This window comes from Atheta coriaria, unplaced genomic scaffold (genome assembly GCF_025399875.1).
Source record: "Atheta coriaria isolate IRGN ID8LTWV9N9 unplaced genomic scaffold, Caltech_Dcor_3.1 hic_scaffold_2_pilon, whole genome shotgun sequence".
NCBI lineage: Eukaryota > Metazoa > Arthropoda > Insecta > Coleoptera > Staphylinidae > Dalotia > Dalotia coriaria.
Window position 1 is genome coordinate 1,170,601 of NW_027045444.1, and position 19,486 is coordinate 1,190,086.

At 32.4% G+C, this 19,486-nt stretch overlaps 1 protein-coding gene across 1 annotated transcript in view; it reads right to left on the bottom strand.

The window, feature by feature from the left end:
* Positions 1-18,038, bottom strand: part of LOC135803406 (uncharacterized) — a 101,607-nt gene extending 83,569 nt beyond the window's left edge. The window contains exons 1-2 of the mRNA XM_065317007.1: positions 17,239-18,038; positions 363-488 (exon numbers count right to left, since the gene is read on the bottom strand). Coding sequence (XP_065173079.1) covers positions 363-417 — 55 coding nt within the window. The 5' untranslated portion in view covers positions 418-488; positions 17,239-18,038. The remainder of the gene's footprint in view (positions 1-362; positions 489-17,238) is intronic.
* Between the last annotated feature and the right edge of the window lie 1,448 nt (positions 18,039-19,486).

Consider the following 19,486-nt stretch of genomic DNA (forward strand, 5'->3'; position numbering starts at 1 on the left):
TCTAGTAAACCCGGAAAGATTTTTGAATATTTCAAAAAGCAATCATATACTCCATCTCAATGGCTCTCAGAATTTTGCAAAATAAACAAATTTGGAAAATTTTTGGAAAAGTTATAGCAAATTTTTCAAAAGTAGTCAATAAAATAAGACAATTAAATACAAAGTTATGTTAACTTTGAAAGCAAATTACGCAAAAATTAAATGTTTTATACAAAACTTTTAAAAGAAATATTATCAATAATTTAATTCTCTACCAAAATACATTTTCCGCTTAAAAATTTTCCGATTAGATTCAATCCAAATCGTAAATTTCCCCCAAAACAAAATTCATAAAACAGATTAGCGGGAAAACAGGCACTCACCGTATGTGGACGCCACTAGAGTCATCAGGCAGACAAAGTACGAAAACGTTCCCATCGTGCTGGCGGTGATTTTCACTGGTTGGCTGGTGCACGACGTGCGGAAAAACTCGAACCACTCTCGACTATCTGCAACAAGCGAAGCAAACAAACGCATAAATACTCACGAAACACACATATAGCGAACGAATATTTCGAAAACATTTTATGTAAACGGCCGAATAAGTAACGCACGAGCGCGTTGTGTCGAATTTCGCTGACCGCGCGCGGCTGTAACTCGGAAAAATCGTTAAATCAGATTTTACGCGGCCAGTTCGCAGTTCGGCGATATCTGGAGTTTAGAACGCCGGCTGCGGGAGGTGGTTTATTAGCGGACGCATACGGTTTTTTAAACGCAAAAAGATGCTGCATCGTAGGGAAACTTTGTGGCTTTCCGAATGTGTAAACTTTATGAAAATCGGTGTTATGCTTCGCTAGGAATCTGCGATTTTCCACGGAAAGTCATAACAGTCCAGAGGACAGTGAATTGAAAGTTGAAACTTTGAAGAGCTATAATGCAGCAACGGAACAAGATTTTTAAACTGTATAAACTATAAAAGATGCAGAATTTTATCAGCTATAAAAGAATTAAATCCGGTTTAAAATAACTTTTCAAATAAAGTGGTAATAGAGACTTTTGTGATGTAAAAATTCTGAAATCATCGCACATTTATTCATAAATCAAAGTTGAAGTTTACAGCTGAATTACTTATAACCTATTTAATATTTTTGAGTTCTGTTTTCAATATAATAAAGGAAATTTAATCAGCTTTCTAAAAAGGTATAAATCATTAATATTTGATTAACAAAAACTAGTTTTAAACGTGAATTTATAAAAACAAAAAAATTTCCAACTTTGAACTGCAATTAAAAGAAAACTAAAAATTTTATAAAATTTATTCTTTGTCATTTAGAAAGTACAACTAATTGGTTTTCTATAGCAGTTCAAATTTTAAAAATCGCCCTCTTGGTTCGCTCACAATTCCAAACTTTCTAAAAAGTTTAATTTTAATCACTTCACGGAAATCGAAAAATCGTTAGGATTTTTGTAATTTTTGTCGCTTTTCCGTGATTCCCTCTATCCCTCCATTCGTTACAGATTTTTATTACTCTCGCGCTTGTGACCCCACCCGAAAACGACGTACGAAACATTAAACAGGCCTATAATATTACATCAAATAACAAATTAAACTGCAACCGGAAAAAACATACAATGTGTCCAAAGTATAACCTAAAAATAAAATATTTACTATAAACTATTAATGTGTAACCAAAATCCAAATTAAAAATATTTCCGGTTTGCAGGATAACACTGTAGCGAGTCATAAAAAGCTCGCAGGAAAAAAGCGTGTTTTATGCGCGCGAGCGATCGATCCGCTTTTTATTGGCGTGTCCACGACCACGACGGCGTCCTGGCAAACGCTCAGGATTCTGGAGGGAGTCGATTTTCCACTTTCCAGCGCGAGCTTTCCAGCCGTGATTTTCCCTTTTTTGATACTCGCGTGCGTCAGGAAGCGCGACGACGTGTGTGTGTGCATGGGGGTGGACCTCACCCTAAAAAACCTTCAAACGCACCCTTCGCAGCCTCAAAATCGTAAAAAGGATATAACTGCCACACGCAGTAAGGATAACACATCAAGGACACAATTTTACTAATAAAAAATAAATAATTAGTAACATGTACAGGATAATCAGAATAATCCTTGACGGATAAAAATTATTCTGTTAATTTTACGCACTATTAAAAGCTCCTAAAAGCTCGGCGCGGATCATAAAACACGTCCTCGACTTTCGCTTTTTTTTTTTCTTCTACTTTTTACTTTCGTGCTTTTTATGAACGCCGCAGAAAATAAAAGTTGTGGTTTTAATTGCCCGAGTAACACAAAAGCGCTTTTTCTCATTTCCTCAATAAAAACCAGCTTTCTTGACCTGAATATCAAGCATTCAAAGTTTTGATTGATTTTTACTTTTTGGGGGGTGGTTATCTGTTTTTTTGACTCCGGAGCTCTGCGAGAATTTACCTCTGGCAAAGCTTGTAGTAGTAAATTGGTTTGTACTAAATTTACATATAAATCGGTAAGGACGCCTTCTTCTTCTGTGAAAGCTCGGCGGCAGACGCCGCCATCATCGCCGCCACCGCCCCCAATCTTGTGCAAAGAGAAGAGAAGACCGATTGAAATTTCTGAAATTTCTATCAATCAAAGTTTTCGTACCAGGAGAGCTTTTTGGAGCTTTTTGCATTTTTTCGTATTTTGGGGAAAAAAATCTAATTATTGATTTAAAATATTTGTGTTGATTGGTAAATATTTATATTGATATAATATGCATCCTAAAAGCTCAAAATTTGAAAGTTTTCGTACCAAAAGAGCTTTTTTGGAGCTTTTTTGCATTTTTTCGTATTTTGGGGAAAAAATCTCTAATTATGAATTAAAAATATTTGTGATGATTGGTAAATATTTGTATTGATATAATATTCATCTTGAAAGCTCAAAACTTCACAATTTTCTTTGAAAAAGAGTTTTTTCTGAGCTTTTTTGATTTTTTTCGGTTTTTGCAGATAAAAATATCTAATTATAACCTAAAAATATTTAAGTTGTATGATAAATATTTATATTCCAATAATAACCACCCCCAAAGCTCAGAATTTGAAAGTTTTCCTACTTTGGTAGAGCTTTTTCCGAGCTTTTTCAATTTTTTTCTTATTTTGCAGAAAAAATATCAAATTATAAACTAAAAATATTTGTGTTGTTGGTAAATATTTATATTGCGATAATATCCACCATGAAAGCTCAAGCTCACCGCCCCTTAACCGGACGCCCTGGCAGTTATTAAAAATTTAATACAATTACGCACATTTTTCTCAATGAGCAAACAAAGTTGCCGCCGCGCGTGCCTCGGAGGTGAATTAATTAATTTGAAAGCATTATTCACGCGCCGCGCCGCTTTGCACGCCGCCCCCGAGAGCGAAAAACTCACATTTTGATGCCCGACGCAACTTTCCGCGCCCGCGCACACACAACTCAAACACAAACACAGTCTCATTAAAAAGTTGCGCGCAGCAAAAGCTCTCGCCCGTGAAATCCACCACCGCGGACACATGGTATGCGCTGCTAGAAAAGGTACAAAATGTAAACATGTCCAGCGTCGAGTCGAGAGTCGAGAAAATGTACTGACCCTTAGGTAATAATTAAAACGCGCGTGTATTGCGTTTAATACACACCGCGGAAAACAAGGAGACGATGCTGGAGGGGGATGAAGAGTGTGGTATGAGGGTGAGTCGTGTGGTCAGCCCCGCCAGCGCGTCCTGTTAATACAAAAAGCCCCAAAGTCATAAATAACATTTTCCACATTTCCACATTTTCGTCCCTGGAATGACTCGAGAGCTTTTTTCGCCTGCGAGGGTTGCTTTCCGGAGTGAGCTTTTAAAATACAGCCTAACATGCCGATAGCCATGCTTAACAATAACTCATATTTTTGTTTGTTAAAATAAAACAAAGTTAAAGGATTAATTCGTAATTTTGCGTCGGAAAGCTCTTAAGTATTTTGTTATAAGTCGGTTAATTATTTATTACTCAATAACTCAAAGAGATTTACACTTAGAGGGTTGATTCTTTCAAAAATATATTTTAAATTTATTTGTTAATGTGGGTTTAGATTTTTGTTACATTATCACTTCCGGTTTGGTCGTTATGAGTGATAAAGCATAAAAATAACATTTTCACAAATAGAAATAAAAAATGCATAAAAGTGATATCCATTTTGTGGGCCAATAAATCGCAGGCTATTTGCGGTACAATAGCTAAAATTTCAAACCGGCATTAAGCATTCAATGCTAATCGATCACCAAAATGGCCTCAAATGTAAAAATGATTTTTTATAAAATACAGGATGTTTTATTGCAAAAACACAATTTTAAAAGTAAAATATTCATGAAAAAAATTATAGCAACTTTAACTGCTTATAACTCCGCCATTTTTAAAGCTATTGCTATCAAATTTTATGTGGTTAATATTATATTCTTCCCCTATCTTCATGCAAAATTACAAAGAAATAAATTACATTTTAACATAGTTACAATGTGTTTAAAATTGAATGATTTTTAAAAATGAAAATTGCTTTTCTTTACATTTTACCCTGTATTTCGGTTAAAAATAGGGTTATGTATGTGAAATTTTGCAAAAAAACTTGTGAATATATTAGTGATAGCCTCAAATAATTTTGTTAAATGATTCTTGTCGTTAATTAATTATAAACAATTGACAATAGAAAAAACTTTAAATTTCAACTCCATATTATTAACACCATGTTTATCGCCCTGTATCTTAATAATAATTAGTACAATCGTAACCAAATTTTGTATACGGTTAAAAAATTTCATTGGTAATCACTCTCCAGAAAATGAAAACCATAAATCAAAAGCAAAAAAAACTACAGTGTGTTTAGTAAATATTTGCAAATGTTTCAAAAAATTTACTTTTTGCCCAAAAAACTGAACCAAAAATAAAGTTAGGAACATGAATCTTCATCTATAAATAAACAATAAGTTTATTGATAACTCAACAAAATTTCATTATCATAACCCTAGTCATTATTGACTTATCGCATGATAAAGTTAATATTAAAAATCTATTAACCTACATAAAATTTTTGTGTTTAAGGTTATGTAATACACTGTATATAAAACATGGCAACCATCCAACGTGCAATTAGTAATTTACGAGACGTATATTCAACCCACCATCCAGTGCCAAGCACCGCGAGTCGAGGATTGTAAAACGAAATCGCATAAAACGCGCGCGCGCATTGGAAAATCGCTACGGAAAACACATTTTCCACCACCACACCAACAACACAACACAACCCAAAAAAAAAACATGAGCAATACACCATCGACGGCGCAGTAAATGTTGAGTAATTTTCGTAATACAATATTTCCTATTTCTCGTATGAATAATATGCTATTAGCGGCAACATAATAAAATCTAGATGGAGCTGCACGCGATCCCCAATGCCGAACTTTTCCATTTTCATCGTTTTCCCCAACACAATCCTCCAATGTATAAGTATGCGTATATAATTTCCCAATCGCGACACCGTTTTTCCCACGCTAAGGATAACGCGCAGGAAAAGGACGAAGGAGCGTAATACCGTTGATGGATTATAGTTATTTGGTGTTTCTTGTTTTATGCGGCGCATTAACACGAAAAAAAACACTGAAATGTAAAGCGGCAGGGACTCGAAGGACCAATCATTATCGTCATCGAGGTAAAGTATCATGTCTTGGATATATTAGTGTTATTGATGGATAAGTTCTACTTTTGTCATGTCATGAATCACCAATAATAGGATAAAAATATTTTGTTGTTGTGGTGACTGTAATTTTCAGGATAATTGACTTGTTATCCATGTATTTTCTTCAAGTAAATAAATTATTACTAGTTTATAGTTTAGATGTGAATATAGAGGTGTTTTTGAAGATTTGGAGATTTCAGAGTGAGTTTTGGGTTAAATTTACACCTCTGTCAATGTTTGCAGACGCAATTCGTCCTTTCGCAAGGACGCGCAGCAAACTCGACGCTAATTCGATTCGGCGACATTCCGACGCCGTCGTTAATTATGCATTAAGCCATTATCGTCAAGTAGAACAAGACATAAAATAACTAGTATTTTCGCAGCTTTTCTTTTCTTCGGTTTTGAGAAAGTGAAAATAATACTTGATTTTGTTTAGTTTTTCGTTGATAACACAGAAACTATAGAAGATATTGTTATGATTTTTTGGGATATATTGCCAAAGAAATTCTACATCAAAGGAATAAAAGATATTGTTGATAAATATATTACATCAAAAGTTATTAACAATTGAAATTAATTTTGTGTAAATTTGAAAGGTTCATATAAAATTATCAGTATCTTGTGATAAGAGTGATAAGATTAAAAATATTTATAAAAATAGATGTACAATTTAATTCTTAACCAGTATCCACCAGAAATATTATAATAACTTTATTCGTTTATAAATAATTAACAAAAATCTAAAATGATCACCTATCAAAGGCTACGATAGGTTGTCATGATTATATTTGTTAAAAACTCAAAAACTATTAGCGTTATTTACGAAATTCTTTCATAATTAAACTCAGAATAAAATTTTAAATCTGATTTATTAACAACAATTTGTTTTTTGTAATTGCACACAGGATTATAAACAATTAAAGTTTGATAATGTTTTCACTCATAACCTTGACATTAATTTGTCAATAACTTTTGATAGGACACAGTTATCAATACCAACTTTTCATAAATAGATACAAAATCTATGACAGAATAAATTCTTGAAAGAATCATTAAGTTACCTTAATTAATTTACGAGTAATCATAGAAATATAAAATAAATCATGTAAATTTTATTCCTGCATCCATAATTTTGTTTATAGTCTATCTAGGATGTTGGCCTCAGGACTATGACAGGATCGAGATGACGGCTCGACAGGATAATGCGCAAGTCAATATGCGGCCGCTCGATATTGTTCGAAACTAATCGAAATTCGTAATCTGAACGCCGTCGGACGTGACACGGCTAATGCATTTTGATGAGTAAACAAGCAATGACATCTGCGCCCACAGAGATTTCCCCAGGATAATCAACGCCGCAGAGATCGAAACAAATTGAGAACAAACTCAGTTGGAACATAATCCAACAAAATTTTTGAAAATCCCGTTATTACATTTGAAGTTACAGCGATAAGTATAACCAGGAGGGAATTTCAGATGAGAAAAGGACAAATTTCGGTAAACATCCTGTAACTTATTATGCTGACGATGAAATTTATTCAAAATTTGGAAATAAATAAATAGATATATGCTTAATCTATATCTAAAAATATAATAATGTATCTGCAAAACTTTCTGACTTATTGTCAGTTAAAGTTACCGAAAATTTATTTCGATAATTTAAAAATAACCCAACTTTACGCCCTTGTAACTTTTATAATAATAAAAGTAAAGCGTTCAAATTTGATCGATATCTTCCAAATATATTTATCAATCTGGAATCCAAATTACAGCCTATTATCCTTGATATTTTTGAAGTTAAAAGGCAAAACATAAAATTTTTCTAAAAAAGTTAAAAATATTTTTTTACAAAAGCTCAATATAAACAATAAAATATTAAAATTACAATAATTTAATCATCGCATGTCCTTAAACAGGTCCTTATTATCCTAAATCCAGAATTTCATCCTGTTATCCTTGTAACTTTATAAAATATTCACCAATAAAAATTATTTCTTCAAACAACTCAACAAATCAATTCTTCTTTTTCTTTTTTCCAATTAGAGACAAACTAAACTTAGTCCTGAATCCTGATTAATACTTAATACACTCCAGACGATGCACAGCAACTAGCTTAATGCGTCACGACCATTCAAAGTGAGTTATTTTATAAGGTTTATTACTAATAACCGTAATAAAGTCGCGTTTCTTTGAATTTATTGATCATTACATTATTATTCATTCCTCGACCGACTCCGAGTTTTCCCGACGTTAATATTACAGTCGGAACGTTAATGCTAAAGTTAACTAGCACTGCGATCGAGACGCACTCACAATGCGCACACATTTTGTACGCAGTCATAAAATAAATATCATTATCGTGCGTTCCAGTTAGACGAGTTGTGCGCGGACGTGTTGGTTATTCCTATAGACAGGACAAGGACGACTTTATTTACGATTGGTATAATTACATATACGAATTTTTCATGATTTTTTTATTGTGTGGTACGAGTATTACGTTTAAATTGATGGCGAAACATTTTTATTTGAAGGCAATTATAGTAATTGAAAGTTTTTTGGTAATAACTCAAAAGTTAAAAACGTACAGCAGTAAAATTTAGTATATGTATAGATTATATTAGTAAGTATGCTCTTGCAAAATTTGAGACAAATGTGATTATTAGTTTATGAGTTATGACCATAAACATAACAATTTAAGCTAATTGAACTGCAACTGAAATGTTATATTTTAGATTTATGTCCATAACCTCAAAAGTAATAGTCGTACATCACTCATATTAGGTGCATAGATTAGCTAATTTCTAATACGTATTTGTGGCAAATGTGATTAATATTACTTAAGTCACTTAAAAGTTATCGCTTTTTAAATGAACAAAGTAATAATTGTGAATTTTAATTTCGTTAACGTTTATGCAAATCATTAGAAAACTATATAATGTATAGGCCTCAAACTTAAAACTAATAAACAATATCATCATAGGTATAATATTACCAAATTTGGTTAAATGGCAGCAATTAGTTTGAAAGTTATGGTCAAAAATGTAAACGTAAACCTTTTTTATTCCAAATTCTTGCTACTTTTCTGGTTATAACCTCAAAAGTAATCTACTCTTCGTAACCAAAATTTACATGTGGCTAGAATCAAGAATCACTTATGTATATACAAAATTTTACAACAAGCGAATCAGTGGTTTAATAATTATAACATAAAAAGTAAACATTTTCACAATATATCAATCATAACCTAAATAAAACATTCAAAAACAACACATAACCAACATTTTTCGCAAACAAAAATATGAAAATGTAATTAAAAATAAAGTGCAATGTCATAAATAATAATATGCATCAACAAAAATTATTTTTCATACCATCATCGTCGAAAAACCGGCACAATTCCATAATTATTAAATTTTCCGCAAAATCATGAAAACTACTCAAGCGATTTACATCAAATGTCCAACACTGCATCCGCCATGTGTCCAAAAGGCGTCCGCGAAATAATCGCGCACATCCACCCCATTTAAACCATTTAAAACGTCAAAACACAAAAATATTATGCAACTAAATATACGCACACCGCTTTAATATTGCTTCCGACAGCGATAGTTACTTAATTTCTAAAAACCACCCCAAAGTCCACACAATAGCCCAGGCAGAGGTGAAAATATGAGTGCGGGGGTGCAAAGGGGTTGAAAATCACGTTGCGGAACACATTGCTGCTCGAATGGAAATATTTTAAGTGCATTTCCATGCCGAATTTAATTCGCTCCTTATTGCGCACACCCCATTGATATGTCAACCTTTACATCCCCTATTATGAAAGTTTTTTCTATACCTAGGTATAATATATTCGCAGTTCCATTCATATTTATTTTAATTGTGCGTGCGTGCAATTAAAACATTAAAAATGCATTTCGCATGCGATTGCAGTCATTGTGCGGTTTCCGGTCGGTTGACAAGCATAAAAAACAACGATTTTGGATGGTTTCCGTCTTTTGTTCCATGCACTGTTTTGTTTTCGATGAGAACACCGCAGCTGCATGCATAATAGCGTAAAAAACCGTTAAAAACGCATTAATATGGTTACAGGAATCTGTAATGTCGGTAATGGTTCAATAATTGACATTATTACTCTAATTTTACATTTTTTATCATAACTCATGAACTAATCATCCGAATTTCATCAGATTTTCAAGTTAAATACTTATTTATATGATCTTTGAGTTTAAATATTAAAATTTTAATTTTCTTATCACTGGAAGGCATTATCATGAAAACTGTTTCTGCAAATTGTGATATTTGGTTGAAAATCGACGATTTCTGTAATTTTTATGCATAATAATGTAGAAAAACCGTTAAAACGCATTAATATGGTTACAGGAATCTGTAATGTCGGTAATGGTTCAATAATCGACATTATTACACTAATTTTACATTTTTTATCATAACTCATAAACTAATCATCCGATTTTTATCAGATTTTCAAGTTAAATACTTATTTATATGTTCTTTGAGTTTAAAGGTTAAAAATTTCATTTTCTTATCACTGGAAGGCATTATCATGAAAAATTGTGATATTTGGTTGAAAATCGACGATTCCTGTAATTTTTATGCATAATAATGTAGAAAAAACCGTTAAAACGCATTAATATGGTTACAGGAATCTGTAATGTCGGTAATGGTTCAATAATCCACATTATTACACTAATTTTACATTTTTTAAAATATCTCCTAAACTAATCATCCGATTTTTATCAAATTTTCAAGTTAAATACTTATTTTTATACCCTTTGAGAATAAAACTCAAAAATATTTTTTCTTATCACTGGAAGATGTTATCATGAAAAGTCTTTCTGCAAATTGTGATATTTGATTGGAAATCGTCGATTGCAAATCGTAAAAAACTTTTCAACTTTAACTCTAGCTACGCGCGCGAAATTCATTAAAAAACGGAAACTTTCGATGAACTTTGCATTTCCTCCCTCTGTCTACACCCCCGTTCCACCCTCAATCGACAGACATCGCGGCGTACACCCCTTATTTTTACGCCCCGGAAAAATTTCTTTACTCATTCGCCTATTCACTCTTTCATACTTATTTGTGAGATGATTGAGGCACGGGGATGAGGGTTGAGCAAGTTGTGGAAGTAAGTCGAAAGTTTGGTTTGGTTTTTTTATGAATTTAATTCCATGTTGACTGCTGGCGAAGTTTTATGCATTTTTGATTTCCAGCGCGCGCACAGGCGAGGGATTTGCCCGGAAAAACCAAAGTGACTGCACACCCTTAAGCCGAGAGAAGATGAAAAGAGTAGAAAAAATGGAACGCGCGTACCAACCCGGAGAGCGCAACTTGTTCATATCTATAATTGCCGATCTCGTGCTAAAGTTAAAGTTTCACAGAGGTTTTAGAGTGCAGAAATTTTAATTACACTTCTACAAGTACAACTACAAGTACCTTTTCGTTGACATGACGTAAATCATCATAGAGAATCATGATTTATGAGTACAGGAAACTGTAATGTCGGTAATGGTCGAAAACCTGCATATTTATACTAATTTTATTTTTTGGCTATAACTTTTGAACTGTTTTTCCGAATATCGTCAAATTTAGAAAATAAGTACATAATTAAATGATGTATATGTGCTAATTAATTTTTGTATGTTGCTAAGTGGGAAGTTAATTTAAAAATACATCAAAGTCAAAATTTGTATATTTGGAATTTATAGATTTATGTTACTGCAACTTCAATGACCTATAACAGCCGATTCTGATAACATTTCAACTTCAAACCAATGTCATGTTATCATAAATTTAATAATCTTTCATAATATAATTAATTTATGTTAATTTATAAAGCACAAATATGTTTAAATAACGATTTAATAAAATGTTTCAAAATTAATAAAAATTAAAAACATGTAATGTGTACTTTAACACTCTGTAACATTTAAGTAAACCAAAAATCAATACTTTAAAAATTATTTTATAAAAATATAGTTAATTCCCTTTCAAATGATACATAAACATTGCCATTAATTTGTTTTTAACAATGAATAAAAAAATCTTTCAAAAAATTTCGCTCGCAGCATGAGATGAAACTGGTTTCATCGGCACACAAAGCATCTCGAAACGAAATTAAATGATTTATGCTCATTGCTTGATTAGTACACAATACTCGGCACTAAATCAAGATGTGTTGATGATGATGATGATGCTGGTTCGGCATTCACAAAACTTACTCTGCTGCGGCGCTGAGTCACACGAACGAGTTTCAAGTCTTCAAGAGGAACACTTAATATCATTAATACCAGTTTCACTCATTTGTGATTTGATCGGCGCTTGGCGTGATCCAAATAATCGTCCGATCAACACGAACAAAACACAGCCAAGAAATTCCCGACGGTCGGCTTGCAGCTTACAAAACTACGAACCATTAAACAATTTTATTTTTTCTTCTGCTTCACTTCACATCACGTTTTTATCGTTGTGGTTGTGTGGATTGATGAAACGGGTTATTCGATATTTATACTGGACTGGACATGCATCGAAGCATCATCAAGCAGCTGCAGTACACACGACACCAGATAAGATAACGTGTTTTGTAGTTTTATTTCAGTGCGGAGAACGCGGAGAAAGAATGACGAATTGTGGCATTTTTGATTTATCACTAGGTAAATACAACTAGGAATGATAAAAATACAAAGTGTTATATGTCATTGGAAACCTGGTTAAATTATCTATAAAACTGAGTATAACAAGTGATTGTACTAGTTTCCGTTTAATATTTACAGAGTGTTTAAAGTGATGAAATTTTTTGTAAAATTTTGCATTTTGCATTTTTTTTTAAATTTTTTTTCCTTAAGTAGGAAAACAAAAATACATATTGTTATACATCATTAGAAAGCTAATTAAACAATACATAACCTGATAATTTTTATTTTTAATTAGTATGGCCATACTAAAAGATACTAAGTGTTTAAAATGAAAAAGTTTCAATATTGCAATCGATTGCGTAATTCGATTTTAAGCTGGTTTAAGATAATTAATTTTACTATGTTTCATTATCATATCGAAGCTAATTAAATTATCTACAAAATGACATAAATTTCACTTAAATATGTTGTTTGTGTCAATAGTTAGACAGCATTAAATTAAGGCCAATGTAACTGTGTTTATGACTTTACATAACTTTTTACTTTGTCGCCATTTTAAGTCAACTTCCGGTCGTTCGACAGCACATATCAATAGTTCATATTAAATTGAATTTAATTAGCTTTCATAAACCATATAAACAATCATATAACGTCGATTATTTCGACTATAAAATTTTAGTTTTAAAATATTTTTGTTTTGTCACAACAAAATTTAAAAACCAAGATTAATTCACCCGAGAAACCCGTTAAAATCAATCCTGAAAGCTCTGAAACACCATGAAAGCTTTATGAACTCGACAGCCGAGGCACTAAAACTAAATATTGCGGCCGGCAGCGAACCGCTTTGTTTTATAACGTTTGGCTGCATACACAACAGCGTCGTTCATTATGAAAGAATGCCTTTGAGCCGGCCAGCAGATTAGTCCGGCGCGGGCAAAAGGGACACCGGAAACAGGAAAGAAGTGTTAATTAATATCGGAGGAAATTGTCCCATATGTGCGCCAGTATGAGGCGGCGGGTGTGAGTGAACGTAACCATGCCTACGATCACGGCGCCCAGTATGGAAACCGTCGAACGAAAAGTGGAAGCAATTAATTTACGACCCGATTGGAGCGGGATAGGAAATTAAAATCTCGGCCCAATGGAAATTAATTAGTGCACGTCGCGAACGATAAATCTGCGATGTTTTCATTAATTTTCATACGCAATTTTATTCGGATTTAGCATAAAAAGCGGTAATTTTAGGTTAGAGTATGAATTTTTGATTGCTATAGTGATTGTCGTATATCTTTGGAAAGGTAATTAAATTTCCTATCAAATAAAACTTTTATAGCTAAGAAATGTTACATTAGTAAAAAGTTACAGGGCGTTGAAAATTGGAATTAATTTTTTTTATGCAAAAAACATATTTTTTTTAAATTGGCTGTATCTTTGGAAATAAACAACAAATTTTAAAAATTGTTAAAGCAAATGATAGATAAATACATAAACTTTAATTTGACATTAATTTCAACAAAATCTAAAGATTGGTTTAGGCGTTATAAGCATTCAAACAAGAGAAACCAAAAAATGAAAAATTTTCATCGATATTTCAGTTTTGTATCAATTTAAAACTAATTTCGCAAATAATTTATTGTTAAAATTATACACGATATGAAAGATAATTTAATCCTCTACAATTCAACGTTTTCCGTTAATTACTAGCTCATCTAGTTTAAAAGTTATTCGTTTCCAAAAATTAAAAAACAAAATTTGAAACTTTTGACATTTTGTTACAAAAACTCATTTTATTCAAAAAAATTAAACAAAAATTAATATAATTAAATGTAATTAGAAACATCATTAAATTATCTATAAAATGAAATATTTTTACAAAAAATCCAATGAATACTTTAGGAGTTATTTACCAGTAAAATAAAAAATGCACCAAAAAAATCTAAATGTTCAAGTAATTCTCCTAAGCCTAAATTTTGTAAAATTCCACAACCCAAATGTAATTTTTCAAACCTCGTTGTAATACCAGCTTGTGCCCACATGACACATGTCATTCTTACACGCAAAGTCATTATTCTCGTCATTCTGGAACAAATTACCGGCCAGCAACCGACGACAAAAGCCGAACTAAAATGAATGAACGTCCCCACGACTCACGGCCCCAAAAAGGTGCGCAACAAATGTCTCCCTTTTTTTCATTCTCTAGTTACCTGTAAAATTACCGCCCAAACATCCAGCACTACCATTACTAGGAATAGCAATGATTGCATATTGCAAGTGATTGCAAGCGACGTATCAAAACACTTCGTTTTGCTTACTTTGACATCAGACAATTATTTATATTTATAGCGACTGGTTTTATAATTGCGTGTCTGCTTCTACGCAGTAGGCAGTATCGAGGGAATTGATGAAGCAGTGCAGACGAGTGCAGAAATGCATAAAAATTAGCTTCCGATGCGAACGCGAAATTGGTGCATGAAGCACATGCGTGGTTATTAAATCGTTTTTCTGCTGCCGTTGCCAAGGCACAGCGCATTTCATTGATATTGCTGGTCGTACAACTTCTTCAACACGTCGAAAATGCTGATGATCATTAAAAGATGGTAATTTTATGCTATAAAGGTGTATTTTTAGAATTATAGAACCAGTTTTAAGACTTTTGATTTTCTTATTTGCATAAAACAATTATTATTGAACGTTGTATAAAACTTTATTGATGGGATAATATCTCATTTTGTAGTGGATAAAATTCTGCGTAAAATAAAAAATATTTGGTCAGTTTTGCATAAATAGGTAAAAAGATACAGGGCGTTAAAATTAAAGTTGTAAATTTTTATACTTTTTTCTTTAAACAAAGATTACTAAAAGAAATAAATAAATAAATAAAAAGTTTTATATATCAATAAAAAGCTAATTAAATTCTCTATAAAAGAGCTTTTAAAGCTTTCTATTTCAACAAATCACATAAAAGTTATTAAGCTTGAAACTTAGCAAAATATTTTTTTGTAAAAAAATTTTTTAATTTTACATTTATTTTCACTTTCAACAAATATCTAATAGATATAAATAAGCAAATTATAAGTGTTATATATCAATCGAAAGCTGATTAAATTACCTACAAAATACTTTTTAAACCTTTAAATTTCACCCAACGGTTTAATAGTTATTAAACATTAAACTTGCCTCAAATATTTTTTTCCAAATTTACCAAACAAAAAATTAAAATTTCGCATTTATTTACACTTTCAACAGATTTCTAAATGATATTTATAAATAAATTATACCCATTATACATCAATCGAAAGATAATTAAATTCCCTACAAAATACTTTTTAAATTATACAATTTCAACAAACGGTTTAAAAGTTATTGCACATTAAACTCATCACAAAATATTTTCCGCGGGAATTCCCCAAAAACTATAAAATTTCGCATTATAAAGTCTGATATCATCACTAAAACCCTCGAGAACATGAAAAACACGTAAACGCTGTATACTTCCACCCTCCCTGCCCACCCCTTGAAGTGTGTGCCTCCCTTTTCACGCTTTATTACGTTATTATATGTGACTGTCATGCTGCGCGCCGCTTCAGTGCCCTTTTTACCTGCGCCGGTGCGCTGGGGCACTCACAAAGCCTTCGCAGCGAAAAAGGGGACTACACTACAACCTACGACCATCGACTGACTATGACTATGGCGGATGCCTGCGGGCAAGCCGGCGTTCTGTGTGTGAACTGCTCGCTTTGCTCTGCATGCGCATACAAACAGCTGAAGAACTTTTGAACCAGCGCAGCAAGCAAGCTTTCGCATTGCTAGAGCGCAGAGTGAGTTCTACGAGTAGCGTAGAAAATGAATGTGCTTAGTGTGCACTACACAACCGGCGTTATGCTAGATTGCATTATGCTGTTTTGTGCTGCGGTTTTCGGAATCTGCCGGAATTCGAACGAACGCTGTCGACAATATTCTTGTCCTAACGAGCGGTTTTCGCAGAAATTCGAGTCGACGTGTTTTTATTTCACGGATTCTTCGAATTCACTTCAATGAAAATGATTACAATTGTTGTTACAACATGAAATAACCTTGAATTTGTAATTAGAGCAATTTTACTATGGTTTTGAAAATTATTTCTGTTTTAAAAGCAATTTTAGCTATGTTCTGATAACGTGGTGATAACAAGTTATATGTCAAATGAAAGGTAATTTTCTTGGCTATCTAAAACACTTTACATAAGTTTCTTATCACGAAACATTCCTTTGTTATTGTTACTTTTGTCTGAGTTTAATTTTTTATGGTACAAAACAGCAACTTGGTATTATTTCGTGAATAAAACCTTCATTCTTGCAGAATTATGTGTCATGTTATATATTATTCGAAAGGTGATTAAATTTTCGATAATATGGTGAAATCCGCATAAAAATATATTAACAACCTAAGATTTTATAACGTTTCAAAGTTATAAAAGAAAAATTTATGATTTCCAGATATTCAAAAACTTTAAACACATTTAGGCCCAATTTACACAATCTTCTGATAATTGCGTGATAACATGTCATACCTCACAAGAAGCGCAATTTAAGTGGCTACTCAGTGCACTTTACAAGTTTTGATTATCTCAACGCATACATAAAATATCCAAACTTTAATGCATTAAAAACAATTTATCACTCGAAAAAACATTATTACCTTATACTGTCCATAAACCATCCTTATCACAAAAATAACTAAACTTGTTATACATAATTTGAAAGCTGATTAAATTTCCTTTCTTCTGACACCACAATCAACCCTATACGACTGATACAACAAAAGTTATCGCGTTTTAAACAACAAAGTAACATTTGATCCCAATGTTTTTCTTAAATAAAAGTGACTTAAGTCTATTTAAACTTTGCACTCACCTCAACGTACGAGTTCTTCGTCCGCACCGCAGCCGGGTCGGTGCATCGAACCATTACCACTCATCGCATCGGACAGAACGCGTCCACGACCGGGCGCTAATTGCTTGCGCACACTGGCGTTAATCACTCACACTCACACAAGCACAATGCGCGCGCGCGCTCACGTCACCGGCGCCGATAACAGCGCAGAGGTGCAACAGTGATAATAATCCAGAATCATGCACACACAGCAATATAACACACAAGACCACCGCAATCCAAAGGCAATACTAATCCGATATCAGGCGATTCGCACAGCGGAGTATATATTCACACTTTGGTTGACTTAAGACGACTTAAGTCAATTTGTTATGTTTTGTTAGGTTAAATACAATAACACTGAGCGCACGGCGCACGGAACACCAGTCTACGTTCTCGACTCAAGTCGAATGAATCCAGCGATGCGACTTAAGTCACTTTGAGGTCGACGGCGACCTCGGGAATGCACCGCACTCTCACCACACTCACACACAGCGCACAATTGAGTTTGATAAGTAAAGTAACTTAAGTCACACAACGTGTTTGACGTGACAAATAACACTCATGTTTTTAAACAGTAAAACTTTTATTATTATTATTGATAGTTTAAAAGTGTTAAAGGGTAAAATATCCAACAACCCTTAAATTCACTCTGCACTTTATTTAAGCGTTGTTATTATTTTTTTATTTGGTAAAAGGGTGTAATTTAAGCATGACGCGTGAAATCGAGCGTTAAGGGTGGCGCAACATCACCGAAGGGCTGCGCTACGATCACTGGCGTCGCGGCGCTGCGCCGGCGATGTTTTTGTTGCCGACGCTCATCTGAACTGCGAGAATAGGGAGAGGGAACAATCATGGCGGACGGTTATAGATTTTACGCTTTGGTTTACAACGCGCCGCGGCATCTACACGCGAATAGGAATAACTAAACATCATACAAACATACAATGTGTTTATGCTTGAATAAAATCACTAAAATTATAAATATTTACATTTTAAACATATTTTTAATATTTATTAATATTAAAAATAATAATATAATTAATTTTGTTGATTTTGTGATTAAATTAGTTTTGTTTTTTGTTGGTTTTTGTTGTGTAGTTTATTAAATGTGGTTTTATGCTAAGTTTAAGCTGTATATGTATAAATGTATTGTGGACGCCGCCCTGTCACGTGGTTTGGGAATAACAGGGATGAAGGGATGAAAGGCAAGAAAAGGAGAGCAGCGTTTGCTCGTTAAAAATCGAGCGCAAGTTATTGATAATTGGCAATTTTAATGATATATCGACGCGTGGCACACCCCTGTTACCACGCGGGGGTGGTTGAGGTGTGCTATAAATTATAAACATTCAAAATGCTAATTTAATTTAATTTATTTAAAAAAGTGCATAATTTATTGAAAAAATCGATAAAATTAAGATTTATAAAAATTTTTAAAATTTATCAAATCAAAATTTCAAGTTTGTTATTAATTTAAACTTATTCAGAACATAAATTTTAAAAATTGATTAGAACAGTTTAATAGAAAATTTAATCAGCTTTTATTTGATGTATGAACAATTGTAATTACTTAAAAAATGAAAAAGTTATTGACAAAATAATAGTAAAAAAAGAAACTAAAAAATATAAAATTTTCATATTTTTGTTCTGCAAAGTAAATTGTGTTCGAATGCTATTAAAATGTTTGTACACCATTGATATCAACAAAAGTTGTATGTCAAATTAAAGATAATTTAATATTCTATCGACTGCAAGTTTACAAAATGACCTAATTTAATTATTTAGTGATTTACAGGGTGATAAAAATAAAAAACAATTTTCGAAAAAAATTTGTAAGACTTAATTTTACACTCAATTATTATTAATTTTTAAAACACGAATTAAGTTGTCATATACATCATCTTAAAGACAATTTAATTGGCAATACAATCCTTTTCACCTTTTAGAAATTACTGTAATAGTTTAAATTTTATGAGTAAAAAACTAACCAAAATCAATAATTGGAGTTGAATAAAAATTTAAATTGTAATTTAAAAGTAAAATAACATTAAGTTGCAAAATTTGAAATATATATTGGTATACATCATTTCAAAGAGAATTTCTTTATTAATCATATAAAATCAAGATGATGCAAATATTATAGCTTTTATAAGTAAAAAACTAAAATAAAACTTTTAAAACTCACCAATTTTTCCATTTTTTTCCGTCTAAAAGTACATGAATGAGTGAG